This window comes from Cydia strobilella, chromosome 8, assembly GCF_947568885.1.
Source record: "Cydia strobilella chromosome 8, ilCydStro3.1, whole genome shotgun sequence".
Taxonomy (NCBI): domain Eukaryota; kingdom Metazoa; phylum Arthropoda; class Insecta; order Lepidoptera; family Tortricidae; genus Cydia; species Cydia strobilella.
In genome coordinates this window covers 5,223,966-5,244,105 of record NC_086048.1, presented here as the reverse complement: position 1 = coordinate 5,244,105, position 20,140 = coordinate 5,223,966, and the positions used below count along the sequence as shown (strand labels likewise).

At 36.8% G+C, this 20,140-nt stretch overlaps 2 protein-coding genes across 2 annotated transcripts; both read left to right on the top strand.

The window, feature by feature from the left end:
* Positions 1–984: 984 nt before the first annotated feature.
* Positions 985–14,039, top strand: LOC134743498 (sorting nexin-4-like). The gene is made up of 10 exons (XM_063676952.1): positions 985–1,161; positions 1,243–1,349; positions 2,386–2,524; positions 3,820–3,994; positions 4,636–4,774; positions 5,056–5,183; positions 6,148–6,310; positions 6,897–7,058; positions 7,544–7,658; positions 9,799–14,039. Exons 1-10 carry the CDS (start codon positions 1,084–1,086, stop codon positions 9,847–9,849), a joined length of 1,257 nt encoding a protein of 418 aa, XP_063533022.1. The 5' UTR covers positions 985–1,083; the 3' UTR covers positions 9,850–14,039.
* Positions 14,040–14,807: 768 nt separating this feature from the next.
* On the top strand, positions 14,808–19,779 carry LOC134743523 (uncharacterized). The gene is made up of 3 exons (XM_063677013.1): positions 14,808–14,895; positions 18,849–19,068; positions 19,506–19,779. The coding sequence occupies exons 1-3, from the start codon at positions 14,810–14,812 to the stop codon at positions 19,698–19,700; spliced, it is 501 nt and encodes a 166-aa protein (XP_063533083.1). The 5' UTR covers positions 14,808–14,809; the 3' UTR covers positions 19,701–19,779.
* The last annotated feature ends 361 nt before the right edge of the window (positions 19,780–20,140 follow it).

The following is a 20,140-nucleotide window of genomic DNA, read 5'->3' as shown; positions in this document are numbered from 1 at the left end:
GGCTTAAATTCAACACAAAAGGGAAAAAAAACACAAGTCGTCACTTTTCTGTCTATGAATATATACTTATGCTTTTTCTTTCCCAAAAAGGAACTAACTTTACCGAAATGGCGTGTAGTTATGCTTGTCTAAATCTTGACCTGTTAGAGATAAAGAAATAACTGCTAGATAGAAAAATCACATTTTTCTTCCTGATTTCGAGGGTGTCAATAACTCAATTTCGCAAAAATTGTCACTTATGGTTTTTCTCCTTAAGGCGGCAGCGTGAGTGTCTGAAGTATTGTGAGATGATGGATGATATGCATTCCACAATCGGTGTATGATAACCTTTGTAGAAAAAGGCGGCAAATTTAATAAATATAGGCGCGAAGGGCTAAGGCTCCCACAGAAAATTTTAAATTTCGCGCCTTTTTCTAGTGACAAGTATTATTATTAATTATTTTGTTGCTTTCGTGCATGACCGGTATGGACCGGTAAAGGACATCACTATTGACACTTATTTTGGTAAGGTTGGCCAGCTTGAGCTGTCTATTTCCACGATTGTTCAGTTTGGTTTACGTTCCATTTCACACTATTTCGCATATTTGTTTCTACTATTTTGCAACTTTATGCTTTATAAATTTCATCGCAATATTAACTTTTAATTAAATTTTGTCAATAAATTTTGTTAACCTACACATATTAAATACTCATATGTATATCAAATGTTAAATAATGGCTAAATATAGTTTGTCAAAGGAGTCAAAGGACTGTCTCATTTCAAACATAGACAGAGAGATTCATACTATCTTTATCTTACACTAGTACTAGCACCCAAAATAAAAGGATGAGTAGTTTTTTTTTGTTCTTATTTTCTGACAATTTTGTTTGACCACTAGATAAATGGGTTGACAGATCCGATTAGACATGAAAAGCACAGATTAATAATATGTGATGGAAAGGACCGCGACCGTTGTCTATGTCACGAAACGTAAAAATAGTCAAAATTAGACGTGACTGACGTGAGAATAAGATGATTTTGAACAATTTTCGACTATAAAATTATTTCATTGTTATAAAAACATAAAAGGAATCGTAGCTAAAATGTCTGAAGAAAATTCACCAGTTAAGCCTTCAAGATCGCCTAGTGTAATAGACACGTTAGAAGACTACGAGTCTCAGGTCTGCCTGTTGTTTTTATTGAAACGCCTCCTCGGTGAATGTGGAATCATCATAACATAGTTTTATTATTGTTTTTCGCAGGACACATTGATAAAACATGTTGATATATCAATAGTTGAGTCAGAGAAGCGTGCCAATGGAACTTTACACGTGAGGGACCACTACACTGTGTATCTAATAGACTTGAAGTAAGTCTGCTGTTATTATGCTTATTATCGCCTATAATGATTGTAAAGTGGTTCAATTAGCGCTTAATTTGTTCCTGTACCACTCGGGTTTTCAACTTGCTGACTGTCCTATTGAAAGTCTGTTAATTGCATCAGATGAAAAGTTGTTAGAATAACATTGACCTCAATAATTCTGTATCAAGAATATGTGACAAAAGTTACTTAAGTTTATTGTATTTAAATATTTTCGAATTGTATTTCTAATGCTCAAAAATTACTGCAACCAACTTTTACTATATTACCTTAAATTTAGAAGTGGAATAGCCAATTTTCTATGTCTCATCCTCAAGCTGTTTAAGGTGTTTAAATAATGGGAAGAATTATGACATCATTCAGTCAATTAATTAAGGGTTTTAAATTAGACAGCAAAATGTATGTAATGTTAAAAGTCCGGTTTTGATTATTTTGGCTATGGAACTAAAAACTGATTAACCCAATTATTGAAATTAATTACATAATTAAAATACATTAGGTTGGGCCAAAGTTTAATCAGTCAGTGCTGTGTAGTGTCATCAGTTGTTGATTAAATATTATTTAACTAGTCTTTATGTACATAAAATATGTTGTTGTTGAAAAGTTTATTAACTAAAGTACAAGTACAATTACTCTGAAGCACAGTTGCCCTCAGAATATTGTCAGAAATATCTTAACAAAGCTTTATAATCAAGGTGTTTAGGTGCATGTTCAGATATTTTTGGGCATTTTGACCATAATAAACTTTAAACAATTTGACAGTTTGATAATCAATATTTAGATATAAAATCGAATTCCTATCATGATTACCCTAAAGACATGCTACACATCATTATTCCTAAATTGCTTTTAAGATTAATATGGGTAAGTGTAGCTGCGGTTAATAGTGACTGGCGTTCACATTGGGGCCTATTTACGCATTAATTAATGATTATTGCAAGTTCTGTCATTTATGGCATATGGGTAGGTGCTACCTACTAAACTTAATCTTATGATACAACTGATGTGTTTTATTTATTTCTAGAGTAACAGATCCAGACTACAAACTAGTACAATCCAAAATCAGTACCATCTGGAGGAGGTACACGGAGTTTGAACAGATACATGACTATCTTCTAGTGACTTATCCACACTGTGTGGTGCCACCACTGCCAGAGAAAAGGGTAACTATACATTATAATGTTAATGAACTAAATTAATTAACACTGGTGACCTTATTTGATATGGCATTACTTACTTACTTACTGCTAGCCTTTCTCCGCAGACGTCTTGTCTGGTTGCCCTTGGCATAGGCCTCTCCCATATTCCTCCACGAGTCCCTGTCCAGAGCCTGTCTTCTCCAGAAGGCTCCAGCCATCTGCCTGAACTCGTCTTCCCATCTCATTTTTTGTCTTCCATCATCCCTTTTTCCATCTCTTGGGTACCATGTTGTGATGTCTTTTGACCATTTTTCTCTTTTGTCTCGGAGCATGTGGCCGGTCCACTTCCATTTTAGTTTTTTCATAGTGTGGTTTACGTCGATTATTATTGATATGGCATTAGGTTTTGGCTATTCTTTTAGGGCCTATGCACAACGCGTTTTTTGACCACATTTTTATCGTTACCACAGAAAAAATAATAGTACTACGTACAGAATGTTCACTACATGTATAACAAAATACCCTTTTTGGGTATACCGAACGTGCCTAAACATTGGACATATTATACAGGGTGGAGAAAAAATTATGGGCCCTGGAGGGAAAGTGTAAAACCTTAAGTTAGCTCATTTTACTAAAAGGAAACATTCTTTTATTTTTAAAAAGAAACAACAACTGCATTCAAAGATTTTTCTTTTTTTCTTCAATTTTGCTTGTCTAAAAATATTCTTGAGTATTCGAATATTCGATTTTATGGATATTTTGTACCACAGATGAGTATAAATTCTAATGTTTCTTGGAGAAATGTTATAATTAACGTTAACTGTATCAACTAGTATAATAAAATAGCGAGTGTTTATTTTTTGGAATTTTTAGTCGCTCGATTCCCGGGCAAGACAGCGAATTTAATAAAATCTTTGAATGCAATTCATTTTATTAGTTTTTAAAAATAAAAGAATGTTTGTAAGTAAAATAAGCTAACTTAAGGTTTTAAGGCACTTTCCCTCCAGGGCCTGCATTTTTTTCATCGTTTCTGTAATCAGCTGCGATGCAGTGTTTACTTGCTTTAGACATATTTCTATGCGACACCAGATCTGGTGCAGACAGCGCGGCGCGGAGTGACATACGCCTGTCGATACACCTATAAGTATATTGCATAGTTATAGTTGCAAATGCACATTTGTACTGCTCCGTGGAATAAAAGATGCGCTATCGGCGCGCGTCGACGACTCATTAACAAAAACGCGGTTGGCATAGGCCCTAGTAGGGATAACGGTCTATTTACCATTAGGTTTGCTAAGATATTGCTCCTTCAATTATAGGTTCTATATGCCTGGCGGAAATCTGACACCACAGACCCAGAGTTTGTGGAGCGGCGGCGAGCAGGGTTGGAGAACTTTCTCCTCCGCGTGGCTTCACATCCTCGGCTCAGCTTCGACGACCAGTTCATCAGCTTCTTACAGCAGGAGCACTGGCGGGAGACCATCACCGACAGTGGTATGTACACACAGACCAGGAGCACTATCCTTTAATTATATGACACATATTCCTTTCAGAGTAGATCAACGATCTGGTCAAGATCACAGAACATGTATGTAGTGAACATCTGATTTATTTTTATAACTAAATCTAGTTAAATAGATAGAAAATGAACAATTTATTACAATAAATTGGAAACTTAAAAAATATATTGGAATAATAAAAAAATACAAAACCTCAAAGTTTCGAAAAAAACACTTATTTTTAACTTTCAAATAGGAAAAAAAAATAACGGTACCATTCGATTCCTTACATTTTATTTAAAAAAATATAGTATTCGAACAGTATACATAAACGCAACATTTCACCGACAAAATCGCAATTTCCTTGTTTTCCATACATCGAAACGGCTTCAAAGCAAAGCGGCTTCTAGGCAAAGTGACACGATGTGTTGCCATTTTGTTAGAACGTTTCGTCAGTAAAGTGCGGGTGTCAAACTTTGACCCATTCGTGACTTTTGTATTGCTTTAAGACAATGGGTCCCATACATACATTTGATCCTCAAAACAAACCTGATTGGAGGATTTTTATTAATGCCATTAATACAAAATTGTCAACTACCGAATTATAATGATCTTACAATTTTTACTTGTTTCCAGGATACCTGTTACAAGCGGAGAACAAGCTGAAATCTCTGTCAGTGTCAATCAGACTAAAGAAGCCAGATCCAGAAATAGAAAATGTCAAAAACTATGGAAAGCAGTTGGAAACTAACTTAGGAAATTTTCTTTATACTAGGTTTGTATTTTTATTAAATTTTGAAGTTAAAATTGCGGCAATATTATTATTAGCAAAAAAACCGGACAAGTGCGAGTCGGACTCATCCACCGAGGGTTCCGATTTTTTTAGTACTTATTTGTTGTTATAGCGGCAACAGAAATACATCATCTGTGAAAATTTCAACTCTCTAGACGGACAGAGAAGTCTTAGTAATAGGGTCCCATTTTTTACCCTTTGGGTACGGAACCGTTTTACTTTACGTACGGAAATGTTTTACTTTTACACTTATTTTATTTCAGGTCTAAAATAATCGAGAAGAACTACGCAGTATGTAAGTTGCACGCGGCCTACGGCAAGCTGTTCAGCGAGTGGAGCGTCGTCGAGAAAGACATGGGCGACGGGCTGCAGAAGGCCGGACACTATTTCGGTACTTTTACATTTGTCGGTTAACCTTTCATTTGAGTCGCTTAACTTAAAACTCGTAAATCCAACTGTCAGAATTTGCGATTTTGGTAGTAAAAAAAGTTAATAGGGTAGATATTTCCTAAGGACGTCGTATGGATTTACCCGAGTTTAAAGTTAAGCGACACATTTGTGTACGCTGGTCAAAAATTGTTCTCAAAAAAAATGTTAAAAGATGACTAAATATTCGGTCAGGATCCTTATCATATACAGGCAAGCGGTTAAATAGGACGATTTTTAACCTAAAAATAAATAACAAAATCTTGAAGATACTATTTGCTCCATCTTGCTATCAACTTGCGGTTCAACTTGCTATCGGTACGAAAAAAGCGGCCAAGTGCGAGTCGGACTCGCGCACGAAGGGTTCCTTACCATTACGGAAAAAAACAACAAAAAAAATCACGTTTGTTGTATGGGAGCCCCATTTATATTTATATTATTCTGTTTTTAGTATTTGTTGTCATCTGTGAAAATTTCAACTGTCTAGCTATGACGGTTCATGAGATACAGCCTGGTGACAGACAGACAGACGGACGGACAGACGGACTGCGGAGTCTTAGTAAAAAGAATACTAATTTCAAAAACCCTGTCATTACATGATTTTGTTGTTGTGTGCATGACTTAAACTCTAGTGCCCATACCTAATATACAGGACCTCGATGAACCTTCTGCCTTAATGATCTGTGTATTGTATCGATACAAACGCGCGTCGACGGCGCGTTAAAAATCGCGGTGTGCATACACCCTTATTTCCTTCGTTATCTCTGGATTGGAAAGTCACTACAATCTGACTTTCGTAGATGCCTTAGTCTTAGTCTTGCCTTGCATAATTTTGCCAAATAATTTTGGACCCCGAGCTTCTTAAAAATGCAACCGGGAGAGTACTCTTATGAGAATGGATATTTGATAAAATCATTGATGTTTTTCAGATTCAATAGCAGAAGGCATCGACGCGGTCGCCGAAGATGAAGAGCAACTCGCAGACCAGCTAAAGGAATACCTGTTCTACGCGTGCGCCCTCCAGCAACTCGCGCACAACCATGAAGCCCTACAGCGAGCCACGGAGCTCGCACACGACACACTTGCCAACCGGTAAAACATACTACAACAGTTGTTGTAAGATCTTTTTGGATCACTAGAATTGCGCCAGACGAAGAGCAACCTGCAGACCAGCTAAAAAGCCATTACTAGGACGGTGTAAACATTAGCGTAGCTGCAATTTCCTCGCTTTGATACAAATAATATTTTGTGTACAGAGTCCAGCGGGACATGCATGCACATGTGCAAGTTGCGAAAATTTTCCAAAAAGTTTGAAATATTCTCGGAAAAGTCCGGAAAGTTTACAGGATACAAAGAAAACTTTGTTTTTTGGAAATGGAAAATCTCGATTCCCATACTAAACAATGAGAAGTTTCCGATTTTTTTCATGTGGAAATCTCTCTATTTTGGTAAGTTTCCGACAGAACATCAGACGTGCAATATGGCGTCGCATACGTTTGCATTTGTTTAACGTTGACGCTGCGTCGCACGCTTCGCTGCAAGCGTTCAATTTGTACCTATACTAACGCCTCAACGTGACATGTGCCAAACATTGTTTAGAATATGTTTCACAGTCGGCGTCAACGACGTCGTGCGTTTCGTGGCCCTTGGCTAACACCCTTCTTTCTTGGTGTCTCAGGATAGCGGAGCGCAACCGCGCCGCGTTGGGCAAGTCGGGGCTGATGTCGCGGCTGTTCGGCGGCACCGACCCCGACATCGTGCGCGACCACGCCACCAGGGCGCTCGACGCCAAGATACTCCAGGACAAGGACAACATCGAGAAGGCCAAGCGGGACCTGGAGTGAGTACTAGTATACTGAGTGTGTGGATTGTAGCCCTGTTTCTTAGTCACTGGTTACTGGGGAGGGTAACTGTGCCGCGACGGACAAGGTCTATAGTGAGTCGTAGTGGAATGGAGCGTGTGTGAACTGTAGAGGGCAGCACAGCCCCCTGTTTCATAATCACTCGGGATGGGGAGAGTAACCGTGCCGCGGCGGACGAGTCATAAAGTGAGTCCTGATGGAATAGGGCGTTTAAATGTCACGATTTCGCACATTACTTTAAGAAGAGAACCGAAGACATATTGCACAATATTGTTTCTGGACTCAACAAGTCGAAGGGGTAACGTATTTTTTAGATAAAGTTTTGTCTTTTAGTATTTAAGATAAATATTTATTTTTATATTGTTTATAACCTAGATTTAAGTATGTAACTAACAACTCTATAGTCTGTACTCTGAAATAAATATATTGAATTTAATATTAAACAAAGTAATTGTTGTTACAGAGAGTTTTCGAAGAAGGCTGCGATAGAAATAGAACATTTCCAAAAGCAAAAAGATAAAGACCTCCACGAGTCGCTGGTCGGCTTCATATCATTGCAAGTTAAAGCCGCGAAAAAGGTAAGAAAAAAAACACATTTCTGTTTCTTTGAGTTATTAACAACCTAGGAATAATTGTTTTCAGTTGTTACCACTAAAATATTGTGATGTTCATTGCTTACTGATAAAAATACCTGTTACCACTGGTAACAACTCAGTGGTCGCATTTGCACTTAGTCCAGTCATATATTGTTTTTCACGCCACCTAAGATAAAAATTCTGATATAATTCCGAAAAATTTGAAAAGTTAAGAATTCCAAAATAGCAATAATAACTAATTTTACAATGCATGTGCTCGAAAAGTGCGTTTCCTACGGAGCCATATCATGCGGAAAGTACTGCTTTTCCGCACTAGTGCTTTTTGTTTTCAATTTTTTTTTTACAGTACATATGGTGCTACTTTTCCGCACTAGTGCTTTTTGTTTTCAATTTTTTAATAATTAAACTTATTTGCCATGATATGTTTTTTTATTTACTCGCACAATGCATAGTAAAACATTGTATGATACACGTGCGTAAAGATAATTTCCGCACTTGTTGCATAAATAGCTATAAAGACACTGCCTGAAGTTTGAGCAATAGTAATTTGTTTCTTCATAAATAACGAAACCTACACATCTATGCATAAATTATATGCAATACATACAATAAAGTTACTATTGTACTAACAGCAACAGTCTTAACACTTTGAACGTCACGCCTATCGTGTGCGCGCGTCTTTGAGAAACCTTGTCGAAATGCACGCAGATTATAGACCTAGCATTACATAGGTATACGCACATGAGGTATACGCGTGCGCCCGTGAGGGTCAGAACATACGCAATGTGTCGCATATGATTGGTCGGGTAGATTTGTGTAGCCCACCATAAACCATACTAAATTTACGGTGGGGAAAAAAAAAAAGTGAGACTGTGACAAGGACAAACAATAACAACGCTTTCTCTGCTACTCCTACTGAATGATACATAAGACTATCCCGTTCGGTCATGTCCCCCCACCCCTCATGCTCGATCGAGTTCATAAATATGTGTACATTTCTTCACCTTAATCCATTGCAATGAGGTGAAAAAATGTATACATATTTATGAACTCGACTGTACTAGAGTCTGTTGCCACGCGCGTCAGTACGACTTTGGCTGTTACCTAACTATTAGCGAACATATTTATTTGCAATAAAACGCTGCTGGCCTAGCGGTAAGCGCTGCGGCTTTCAATCCGGAGGTCGCGGGTTAATTCAAACCCCGACGCGTATTACCAATGAGTTATCCGGAACTTATGTACGAACGAAATATCATTTGATATTTATTTACCAGTTCGGTGAAGGAAAACATCGTGAGGAAACCGGTCTAATCCCGATAAGGCCTAGTTTACCCTCTGGGTTGGAAGATCAGATGGCAGTCGCTTTCGTAAAAACTAGTACCTACGCCAATTCTTGGGATTAGTTGCCAAGCGGACCCCAGGCTCCCATGGGCCGTGCCGTGGCAAAATGCCGGGACAACGCGAGGAAGATGATGATGTATTTGCAATAAGGATTACAAATTGTCAGATAAAAGTGTGGACAATGATACTTGTCATACTTGTTGTAATATTTGTTCTTTATACATCCTAGACTTATATCAATGAGGATATAATATGATAGAGCGGTACTGTCATAGTAAATTTTGTAACCACTTTAAATTCACTGCCATCTATCGACATACTTTAAAACTAAAAATGAAGATTTATAAAAATACGTTAAAATGTATTTAAATATGGATAAATGTTTTTTTTATTTGCTTTAATTATTTTTATATGATTGTGACCCATGTTCTTTCTGGTATGCGTTAAAATTATAAATAACAAACGAAACCGTCAACGCCCTCTATACGAGAGTAGGCCAAAACTAGTGGCGCCATCTGATCGAGAATCAAATTTTCGTGATTTTCGAGGCACGTTTTTTCCTTAGACTGTATCCATCTATTACGGAGTTATAACTATCTTTGCTTATATTGACCGGGATATAAACTGTGATTACCTTTTGTATTGTTTATGAGCTCCCGATATTCCCCTCAATTCCTATATTGAGGGAGCTCTATATCCCGGTCAATATAAATCTACTGAAACTAACCGTGAATCATTCAAAACTAATAAAAAACTTTTGTACATCCTGTTTTTTTTCTAGAATCTTCAAGCGTGGACCCAAATAAAGGAATGCCTACAGAACATGCCTTGAACGCGGCCCGCCCGCGGGCGACCACCAAATTGTACAGGTTCTAACACTTAGCGTAGATTCATTTGAGTTAAGGCGATGGAGGCGTTACCAAAGAATCGGAATGTTTATATGGTAAAATTGGTAAAGTCGTATCTTAAGGTGCTTACCAAATATTTAAAGCAGTTTTCTTAGACTAGCAGCTTAGTCAGACGAGCAACTAATAATAAAATACTTGATGATGAAATGTTGACTACCTATATTCTCTAGCCGCCACAACTGAAAAATTGCTAAGGATGGTATTCCATCTGTCCAATGTGTATTTGCGTCTCACATTTTGCTTAATGAGAGAGTGAGACGCAATGCATATTGGACAAAGAAATTAGACAAGAATACCACCCTAAGACCATAGAGTAACTTATACTCACCTTATACTAGAGCGATACTGTCATAGTAAATTTTGTAACCACAGTAAATTCACTGCCATCTATCGACACACTTTAAAACTAAAAATAAAGATCTATAAAAATACGATAAAATGTATTTAAATATGGATAAATGTTTTTTTTATTTGCATTAATTATTTTTATGATTTTGACCCATGTTCTTTCACTGATATGCGTTAAAATTGTTAAATAACAAACGAAATCGTCAACGCCATCTATACGTCAGTAGGCCCAAGCTAGTAGCGCCCTCTGAGCGAGAATCAAATTTTCTTGATTTTCGGGGCACGTTTTTTCCTTAGACTGTATCCATCTATTACGGAGTTATATCTATCTTTGCTAAAACAAATGCAATATTGATTTGTCAAAATAAAGAATCAAAGTTGAAGGAAACGGGAGACCTTTATTTAGGTGTCTGGGCAGCTAGGGGATATGGTTAGGGCCACTTGCACCATTCACTAACCCGGGGTTAACCGGTTAAACCTAGTTACCATGAGTATCAGTACAATTTGACACTGGGTTAACGGTTAGTCGATTTGCAATGTCGAAAACTGTCGACTTTAGAAACCTGTTTTTTTATCGTTGTATTACTTAACAATGAGATTATAATAGAGATCACAGACGATTAGAAGTTTTGTCACGAAGACTTATTTCAGTTTGATGCTTTTTGATTTGTGTATCTAAAATTATTATACAGTCAAGTGTAAAAATATCAATGGAACAAATTTATCAGAAACAAAGTACCTATTCACAACCTTAATAATATGGCAATTAGGTCCTGTATTGTATGTAAATGAGTTACATCTGTATTTTTACCCACAACTCATGCTAAACAGTGATTTTAAGCTCGTTAAAAATATATTAATGAAATTTAAAACTCAAGAAGAATCCGTTTTGTTTATTTTTATTAAATTTTAAAACTGAAATATTAGACTGTGTGAACAAGATGATTTATTTTAATTAACCTGTAAAATTAAAAATTGATCATTCTCAGTTATATTATGGCCAAAATTCTCTAGACAAAAAAGCTGTAAACAAATATACCAATAGATGTATGTGCATTATAATGAATAACCTTTTCTGTGTAGTTGGGTGAGTACATTGCCTTTGCTTGACTGTTTGCCTTGTCGGATGCAATAACTCTAGCCTTGATAGTATTAATGAATACATTATTGATTCTTCGCTTCGGGCATTCATATTTTATATAGGCCCGATCCACGGCCAAACTCATTATGGAATTTCAAGTGCAAATATACCTATAAGGTACCATCCAGATCTGGCGAATGCGTCACGAATGCTTCACTCGCGCATTTTACTACAAAATGTTGAGAAGAAAGTCTGGCAAACTAGTTTTGTCACTAACAGTACATCCCTAGAAATCGTTTCTGAGGTTATAATAGTCTAGTTAATTATATGTGGTATTTTCTATAAAAAGGGACCTTATTGTCGATGGCGCTAACGCCATTATAAACGATACTTCGATATAAATACAATGCCGCGCGACGCTGTGCGGCGTAAGCGCCATCGCCAATAAGGTCCCTTTTCATAGAAAATGCCCTTATGGTCAGATGACAACCAAAACTCACTAATTGCAAAAAAAGAATTAAACAATAGTCAACTTTGTTTTATTACTAGTAAGGTTCACTATGGCTCTGAACTTCTGGTGAGTTTTGGTGGCTTACTGGCCTCTGCCTCTGCTCCACTGACAGACTCTTGCCAAAGTATAGCAATCCTTTCGCAAATTGTTCGCGAATGGCGTACTGAAAGCATTTCCAGACTTGGACGCACCTTAACCAGAGAAAAGTAAGGTCATTTCTGAAATCCTTATTTTATCAACATAGACTTTAAAAATAAAGTCGTAACGTCGACAAACGCTTGCACAGATTGACAACGAAGGTGTTACAATTGGAGTTGTTACTAAGGAACGATAGTGTAGTGTGGAGTATGTTCCCCTCTCACTCGCGCTCACCACAATCACATCCTGGCAGGATCGCCATGTGATGTGGGAGATGTATAAGGGAAAAACAAGTTGTTGTCGGTATGATGTTTATTATAATACTGTCTAATTAAGTGGTGTACGTGAATATATAGTAACGTAACGAACAGTGAGAGGGGAACATACTTCACACTACAATAGTTTTCAGTGGTTGCTGCACTTTATGTAATTTTTATTTTTGAATATTCTTATGCCTGTAAAAAGTGTAAAAACGTCTTTACTCTCGAAAATAAAAACTTTCATAGTGCTTTAGTATTTAGTATATGGTGATAAGCAAAAAAGCTGTAATCAATAATAGAGGTCTGAATAAAACTTGAGGATATTTTAATAATTTTAGCTTTCAGGACCTGGAAAGGTGGATTAGTTCTTTGGTTTTTGTATGATTGTGAGAAATCTCAGGAATAACGTAAAAAGTGAACGTTTAGTGAAAATACTATGATATTAAATGCCGTTTTCTTAACTCAAATGAAATTTTGTAGTTTTTATATCTCACTTTGTAAGAGAAACTTAGATCCAATGCTAGTTTTATTGTAAATTATGTCACATTTATTTTTAAAAATAGTTCAATTTTTTTGTAAGGGAGTTGTTGTATAATGTTCGAATGATAATAAGTAAACGATGCGGTCCTGTCAATTTCGGTTCCATTTTCTATCGAGTGTACAATTTGATCGCATTAATATTCCTTAAAATCGTTCGAATATTCCCATAATCATCTTACACAATTGATATAAAAATGTAAAGTATAGCTTGGTTGTAATTTGCGTAAATAAAGAACACAATTATCTTATTCCAGTAAAATACCTCTTAAAGCATGCTCATTGTCATCTGGTTTGTCTAATTAAAAAAGACTAGATGTTTTGGTGATTATTTTTATTTAAGTAGAAACTTTAAATAAATATAGTGCTATAAAACTAGTGGGCAGTGATATAACATTTTACTGTCCTTATATTATATGTTTATTATAGATATTTAATTTAATTTCATCTAAACTGATCATTTTATTTAGTATTATGGTAATTTGAAACCAAATTACATTTATTATAGAATATCGTTGGAAATTAGTTAAATACTCAACTACTGTGGTTTAAAGACCAACTCAATTTTATAAATAGTTACTGGCTACCCAATGGCGAAATATGCAGCGAATTACTGATTAACTCTCGATGTTTTCTATTTAACAGAGCATTTTTACTGTTCGTGCATGAAGTCCGAGGAATCGTAGGAGTGCGGCACACCGTATGCAAAATGTAGTGGATGGATCCGTCTCGCTTCCTCAGCTCGAAATCGCTCAGGCTTCCTGCATGAATAAAAAATATTTTCAAACATTGTGGATTACCTAACAGACTTTCATTAATCTAAATGACACAATAAATAACTTCCTTATTCCTATTATTTACAATATTGTTGGGTAGCTATATTTTTACATTACAGAATGGCCTGTTTAAGATCTCTCAGAATCAGAATGGTCTGTCTTGAATAAGATGAAAAAATTGAGAAAAATAAGTACCTACATCATTAATACCAGAACAAAAATATAAATACAAAACACGACTTTTAACATTAGAACATTACATTATATCTCATCTCTATCCTATTACACCTATCAGAGATTTTTATATAATTGTCGCAACTCAGTCGTGCGAACTTATGCTAGATAGATGCGCTAATATATTTTTGTTGATTACATTGTTTTCTTTATTGCAAAAGTATTTATTTCTTATTTTAAATCTTTATTGCTAATGTGAATAAGGTATAAAATAAAAACATTTTACATATAAACATATTTTTATTTATGCATCAGCGTGCAGCATCACCTTCAAATGCTTTTTACACTCAGTGATTATTTTATAATCTTTGTTTTGTATCAAAACTTATGTACGAAGACGAAAATTGCTATAATTTTACGGCACATCATATAAATCTAACAATATCTACCGCCCAGTGTTGGCCTTCAATAATTCCGATACAGCTGTTATAATAATATAAATATGTGAAAGTTTGTATATTTAGATATTTGGCTGTTTGTTTTTCTATCACGCAAAATGTGGGGCAGACCGGCATCTAAAATCTATTCCAGGGGAGACCGTCATAGGGCAAGAACTCTCGTATTTGTATACGTACGTCGCTCAAGGGGCCCACTGGCTATCAGTCCGCCGGAAAATGGAGACCATATAAAGGAGCCAAATCTCTATGTATGAAAAATGTCCATCAAAAAACAGTAATTAGGCGGCGCCACCATACACCGAAATACTACCAAAAACAACCTACGTAATTTGGTCGGGTTATTTGTTGTTCATGTTATACTCCATGTCCCAGAGCCTAACTAGCGCCATATCCCATCAATCAGGATGATATAAGGGATAACATTAGTACGCAGCACCTACTAACAAGGAGGAAGTATGGGAACACAGCCTCTAAAGTATCTACGCAGACAAAGTCGGGGGTAGAGGTGAGTTCCGAAATAATTGAATGTTATTTAATTTTTAATACGCAACAGCAATAACAGCCTGCAATAATTTCCCAGTCGGGTGGAGACCACTGCGCAATGGACATTGAAATATGGGCCGTTGTGTTTCTAGGTTCCGTGAAAATTGTTCAGTTTCTCGCCGTGTCATATTTCTACTTTGAGCAGTAAGTGTCCGCAGGGAAACCAAAGTCCTTGACGTTCACCAGTCTTGACTTGACCTCTTCAGAATGATAAGTAGGTATTAGAAAATAGAATTGGATTTGTCAACTTTTTAAATCGAACGAAACAAAACAAAAGCATCTGTTAATATTAAAGGACATTCTTACACAGATCGACTCCCAGAAGTCCCACGGTAAGCCCATCAAGGAGGCTTGTATGTTATAGGTAATCAGACAACGATATATATAATACTAGCGACCCGCCCCGGCTTCGCACGGGTGCAATGCTAATATACCATAACATACACACATATAAACCTTCGTCTTGAATCACTCTATGTATTAAAAAAACTGCATTAAAATCCGTTGCGTACTTTTAAAGATCTAAGCATACATAGGGACAGACATCCATCCAGACAGCAGGAAGCGACTTTCTTTTATACTATAAATACTTAAATACATAGAAAACACCCATGACTCAGGAACAAATATCTGTGCTCATCACACAAATAAATGCCCTTACCGGGATTCGAACCCAGGACCATCGTCTTCACAGGCAGGGTCACTACCCACTAGACCAGACCGGTCGTCTGTTCCAAGTAATAATGATAAAAATTTTCTTGAAGGTAATTTTCAGTAGTATTAGGACCGTGGGACACTGGAGGTTAAAAGTGCCAGTTGTAGCATACACAAAAAAAACTTAGTGTATACATACTGGCACCGAAAAAGGTCAAAATTAATTTAAAAAAAACTTAAACAATTACTAAGGCCATGTTAAGCTGGTTTGGATCCTTTTGTGCCAGGAGAGTTGCACCTATGTTGCACCATCCGCATTTGACAGACTGATCAACGTCACCCGGCGCGCCGCGGCGGTTTACTATGAAACTTTCCATACAATAAAATTTAGCGAACTATTTAACGATGACAAACAGTTTGGTACAGCCGACCCTTAGGATGTCCTACCTCCAGTGTCAATTTGACGTACTATTTATGGGACATCCTGTATAGAGACAGCTCTTTTTGTTAAGCTGTTAGAGAATATTAGTAGATTTAGCCATATGTAGTCGAATGCGCTACTTTTGATACTGACTCTGCTACATGCAAAGTGTGTGAGCGAGTTAATTTTATCCAAAGCGATAAACGAGTAAGATTGTATAAATTGTATTGCCGTGTCATCTGTTGGTTGAGCGGTCGCGTATTTACAAAGGCTATACTGATATAGTTCAGATGCGAACTGAACTAGATTAGCTTTTGTTTGGTCAAAACTTTACAAAACCCTAATCTATTATAGTACAGAAATTTACTGAAATCGTATAGACTTTATTATTATTCCCAGTTTGAAGCCGGTTACGCATTGGGCCAGCGTGTTACCGTTTGGTAACTAAATTTGGTAACTAGCTACAAAACAGGAATCTAAAATTCCTTGTATGTAGTCAGTTACGAATTGGGCCAGAGTGGTACCGTTTGGTAAATAAGTTTTGTAACTGGCTAACAAATGGGAATCCAAAATTACATTAAATCAATAGGTAGGTAGTTTAGGTTAGGTAGCTTCAAATGCCCGAAGGGCAAACCGCCCAGAAAAAGGAGCCCCGCGGGATCCTATTTCTGGGCGGTTTGCCCTTCGGGCATTTGAAGCTACCTAACGAACCTAAGCTACCTACTGATTTAGTGTAATTTTGGATTTTGTGGACAGTTACAAAACATTTGCCAACCGTGGCTAGTAATCGGTAATTCAAAAGTCCCATTTTATAACCAGTTACAACCCGGGATTTATTTTTCCCGTTTCGAAGCCGGTTACCAATTTTTTGTTACCAAACGGTACTAAAGGGTACTCGTACTTCTTATTATTAGGTTTTGTGAGAGCAAAATGTTTGAATATTATCGCGAAAAAAGCTAATCCATTTGAGTGAATAAGTATTATTAAAATTTAGATATCATATTCAAACGATACTGACGTTACTAAACTCGACTAGGTTTTGTCGTGAATAATATTTGAAAATATGTAAGCAAAAAGCTAATCCATTTGAGTGACTACTTTTTACGAAAACGGTATAGATATTGTTAATTAATATGCATAAACAAAAGCTCACCTATTATAATCTGAGTCGTGACTGAAATAGTTTAGCTTTTGTAAATACGCTGAGCGGTCAGCTGGGCGACACGGTTGTAATTAGTACATAGGTACTAGCCTATATCGATTTACCGATTCCATGGGTTCATAACATTTGGCAGTAATGTTCATAATAAATCGTAAGATTTCCTTCAAAGGAAAGGACGTCTCAAGATGTCGTAAATTGTCAAGTTTAGGTAGGCTTAACTTCAAACCGACTAGACACTGACCACGCTAACTTTGCACTAACTTGGCCGTAAGAACTAAGAATGTATACATATAGCGCTATAAGCTCCATACCTACTTGGCGTAAAAATATAGGTATGCTGGCGTGTTAGGTATATTACAGCCTAAAAGGTTAAAGTTAGGTAGGTAAATATAGTAGGTATCTCAGAAATCATCCTTAAAACCAATAAATAAATACCATGGAACAATCTTACACAACCACCAGCTTTTAGTTTGAAGAAAGAGACAAAAAATTATTCAGGACGCTTGTAATATTAACTACCTACTTAGGACAAAAAATAAAATAAAAATTAAAAGTAACCATAACCTGTAGTTACTATGGTTACCAGGACAATTTGCACTGGGTTAACGGATTTACCGGTTAACCCCGGGTTAGTGGAATGGTGCAAGTGGCGCTAAGAAAATTAAGGCTTAACTACAATTTTTTTTGAGATAACCTTAACTAAGCAAAACAAACATTTTCGTCTTTTATTAATTTGAAGAGCGTCACTTTATAATAATGTTTCAATACAGCTTAATTTTGTGTCTACATATTTTGACTATCGTCATTCGTCACTAATCAACAAACCCAGGTATCAATTTTGCCAAGTACCGGTACCAAGTTCATTGAAAATAAGGGTTGTGGCAATAGTACATTATTGTCGAGGCTCGGAAGTAGCTACTTGCTGGCTGAGGATTTGTTTTAAACGGACGACCGTGGGAGTCCGTTTAATTGAATCCGAAGCCAGCAAGTAGCCTTCTAGCCGAGTCATATATGTATAGTGCTTTTCTCATGGGTATGCTCATCAAACTAGATTTAAGTACCCACCTGTGCGAGGTGTGGTATATGGGATCCAGAGGCTTAGTTTATAAGTTAGTATAGGTTTAAGTAACATAGGCTTAAGGGAATGTACACTAACACTATGGACATTAGTCTGAAATAAAATATATTGATTGATTAAAAGAAGTCTATCTTCGTCGAAAACTCAAGCGTCAACTGTTGGCGGCCCCTGCGTCATCAATAATTCGTGACCATCGACATTGCCATGGGAAATGGGTCATCACACTTGCTCGTTCCGCTCTCGACAGTTGACGTGATGACGTGGCTCAAACATAACTCGTCTTAAACAATATTGTAGGTATATTCTAAACTTCGCGACTCCTTTTTGATAGTTGAGGGAGAGAATCCGGTAAGAATTGTTTTTATTTCCCTAAGGGCTACGCAAGTTCTGTAGGTACTCTATCCACCAATGGAATAAAACGTATAGACTTCTGTGTTAACGTGATGATTTTACTTTGGATTGAATGCCAAGAACCTCAAAAGCGTCATTTATCGAGAAGACCGCAAGATGTCATTCATGTATGCAATTTTCTGGCATGAAAAAATGGTGCTCAAATGGTTACGAAAGATTGGGTTGAAAGTTGGAAAGTTAGATAGCAGTGCTTTCGTAAAAATTAGTGTACTTGCGCCAATTCTTGGAATTTGGTTGCCGTGCGGACCCGAGATTTCCTATAAGTAAGCCGTGGCAAAAAGACAAAGCTAGGAATATGATGATGATACGCGCATCATGCATCTCGAATCATGCGATATTGAAGACTATAATTATACATATTATCTTTGTAGACAAAAATCACAAGACGACGACTACCTATACGAAGTCACCGACATGAAGATGCAGCAAGTCGGCGTGGACTACTGGGCGATGGCGAAGTCGATGTTCACGTACGGCGCCCTAACGGCGCTGTGCTGGATCATGCTTCGGCTGTTCAGCGCTGTGTTCACGCTGCCGAGACGGATGCGGCAGCAGCAGCAGACTATACAGCAGTCTTTGCAAGAACTACAGGTATTTTATCTACACCAACTCAGGTTTAGAAAAATAGGACATTTCTCAGATTAAAGGATCATTTTGTTTGTGGTTCTGTCGGCATCAGATATATCGGAGCGGGTCCACAAATAACTTAACAAAGCCTCTATTGTCAAGACGATAAAGCGCGTTAAAATATCTGATTTTAGATATATCTGATAGGAACTATATTTTTTTTGTAACGTCGTATGTAGATGTAGGTAATTATTTGTTATTAATTTGAAATCAGAACAGAACCTAACGTTACATTGTAATAAAGCTTACGAAGAAAAAAATTAACTCAAACTTTAGACTTTTCTTTGTTTCAGTTAAAAGGACGTGATAAGTATTTTTTCGAAAGTCTAAGAACTTTATTAATTAAAGACCCAAATTTTACTTGAAAACTTTACAGATGAAATACCCCAATTTACTTACAGAGACGTTTCCCGGACCTCAATATAACAGAAGAGGACCTCATAAACGCAGAAAAAGAGCTCGATGACTTGATAAAGGAGCACGATGAAAAAACAGAACAAGAAAAGAAAGAAACAGAGGAGAAAGCAATAGAAGACAAGGAGAGACCAGCCGAAGAAACTCAGACGAATAAAATCGAAGATAAAAAGACCATTTAATATTGAAATAACATTTATTAAAAATAGCACATATTTTTCTATTATCATTATGCACATTATTAAATGTTCATAGACAGTCGACATTGGTTTATTTTTAGCAAACTAAGTTTTACTTTTGGACTAAATGACGGGTTTTGTATGAAAAACCATGTCACATACGTCTTTCTTTTCAGAGTTTAGCGTTAAATCAATAAGTACGAACTATCAGCGCCCCTCGCGAGAATACTAAAGTACGTAAACATCGAGTGCGTTCGGTAAAATTCTAATGCAGCTATTAGGCGTCAGATGGCGTTGTAGTAAATATTGCAAAAGCTCTGACAGAACCGGCCGGGAGGCGTGGTGGCTCCCAGCGAGCTTTCACCCCAACTTAATATTATTGATCGGTCCATTCAGAGCATCTGTACAAAATGTTTTTTTTAGATTGTTAACGTCATGTTATT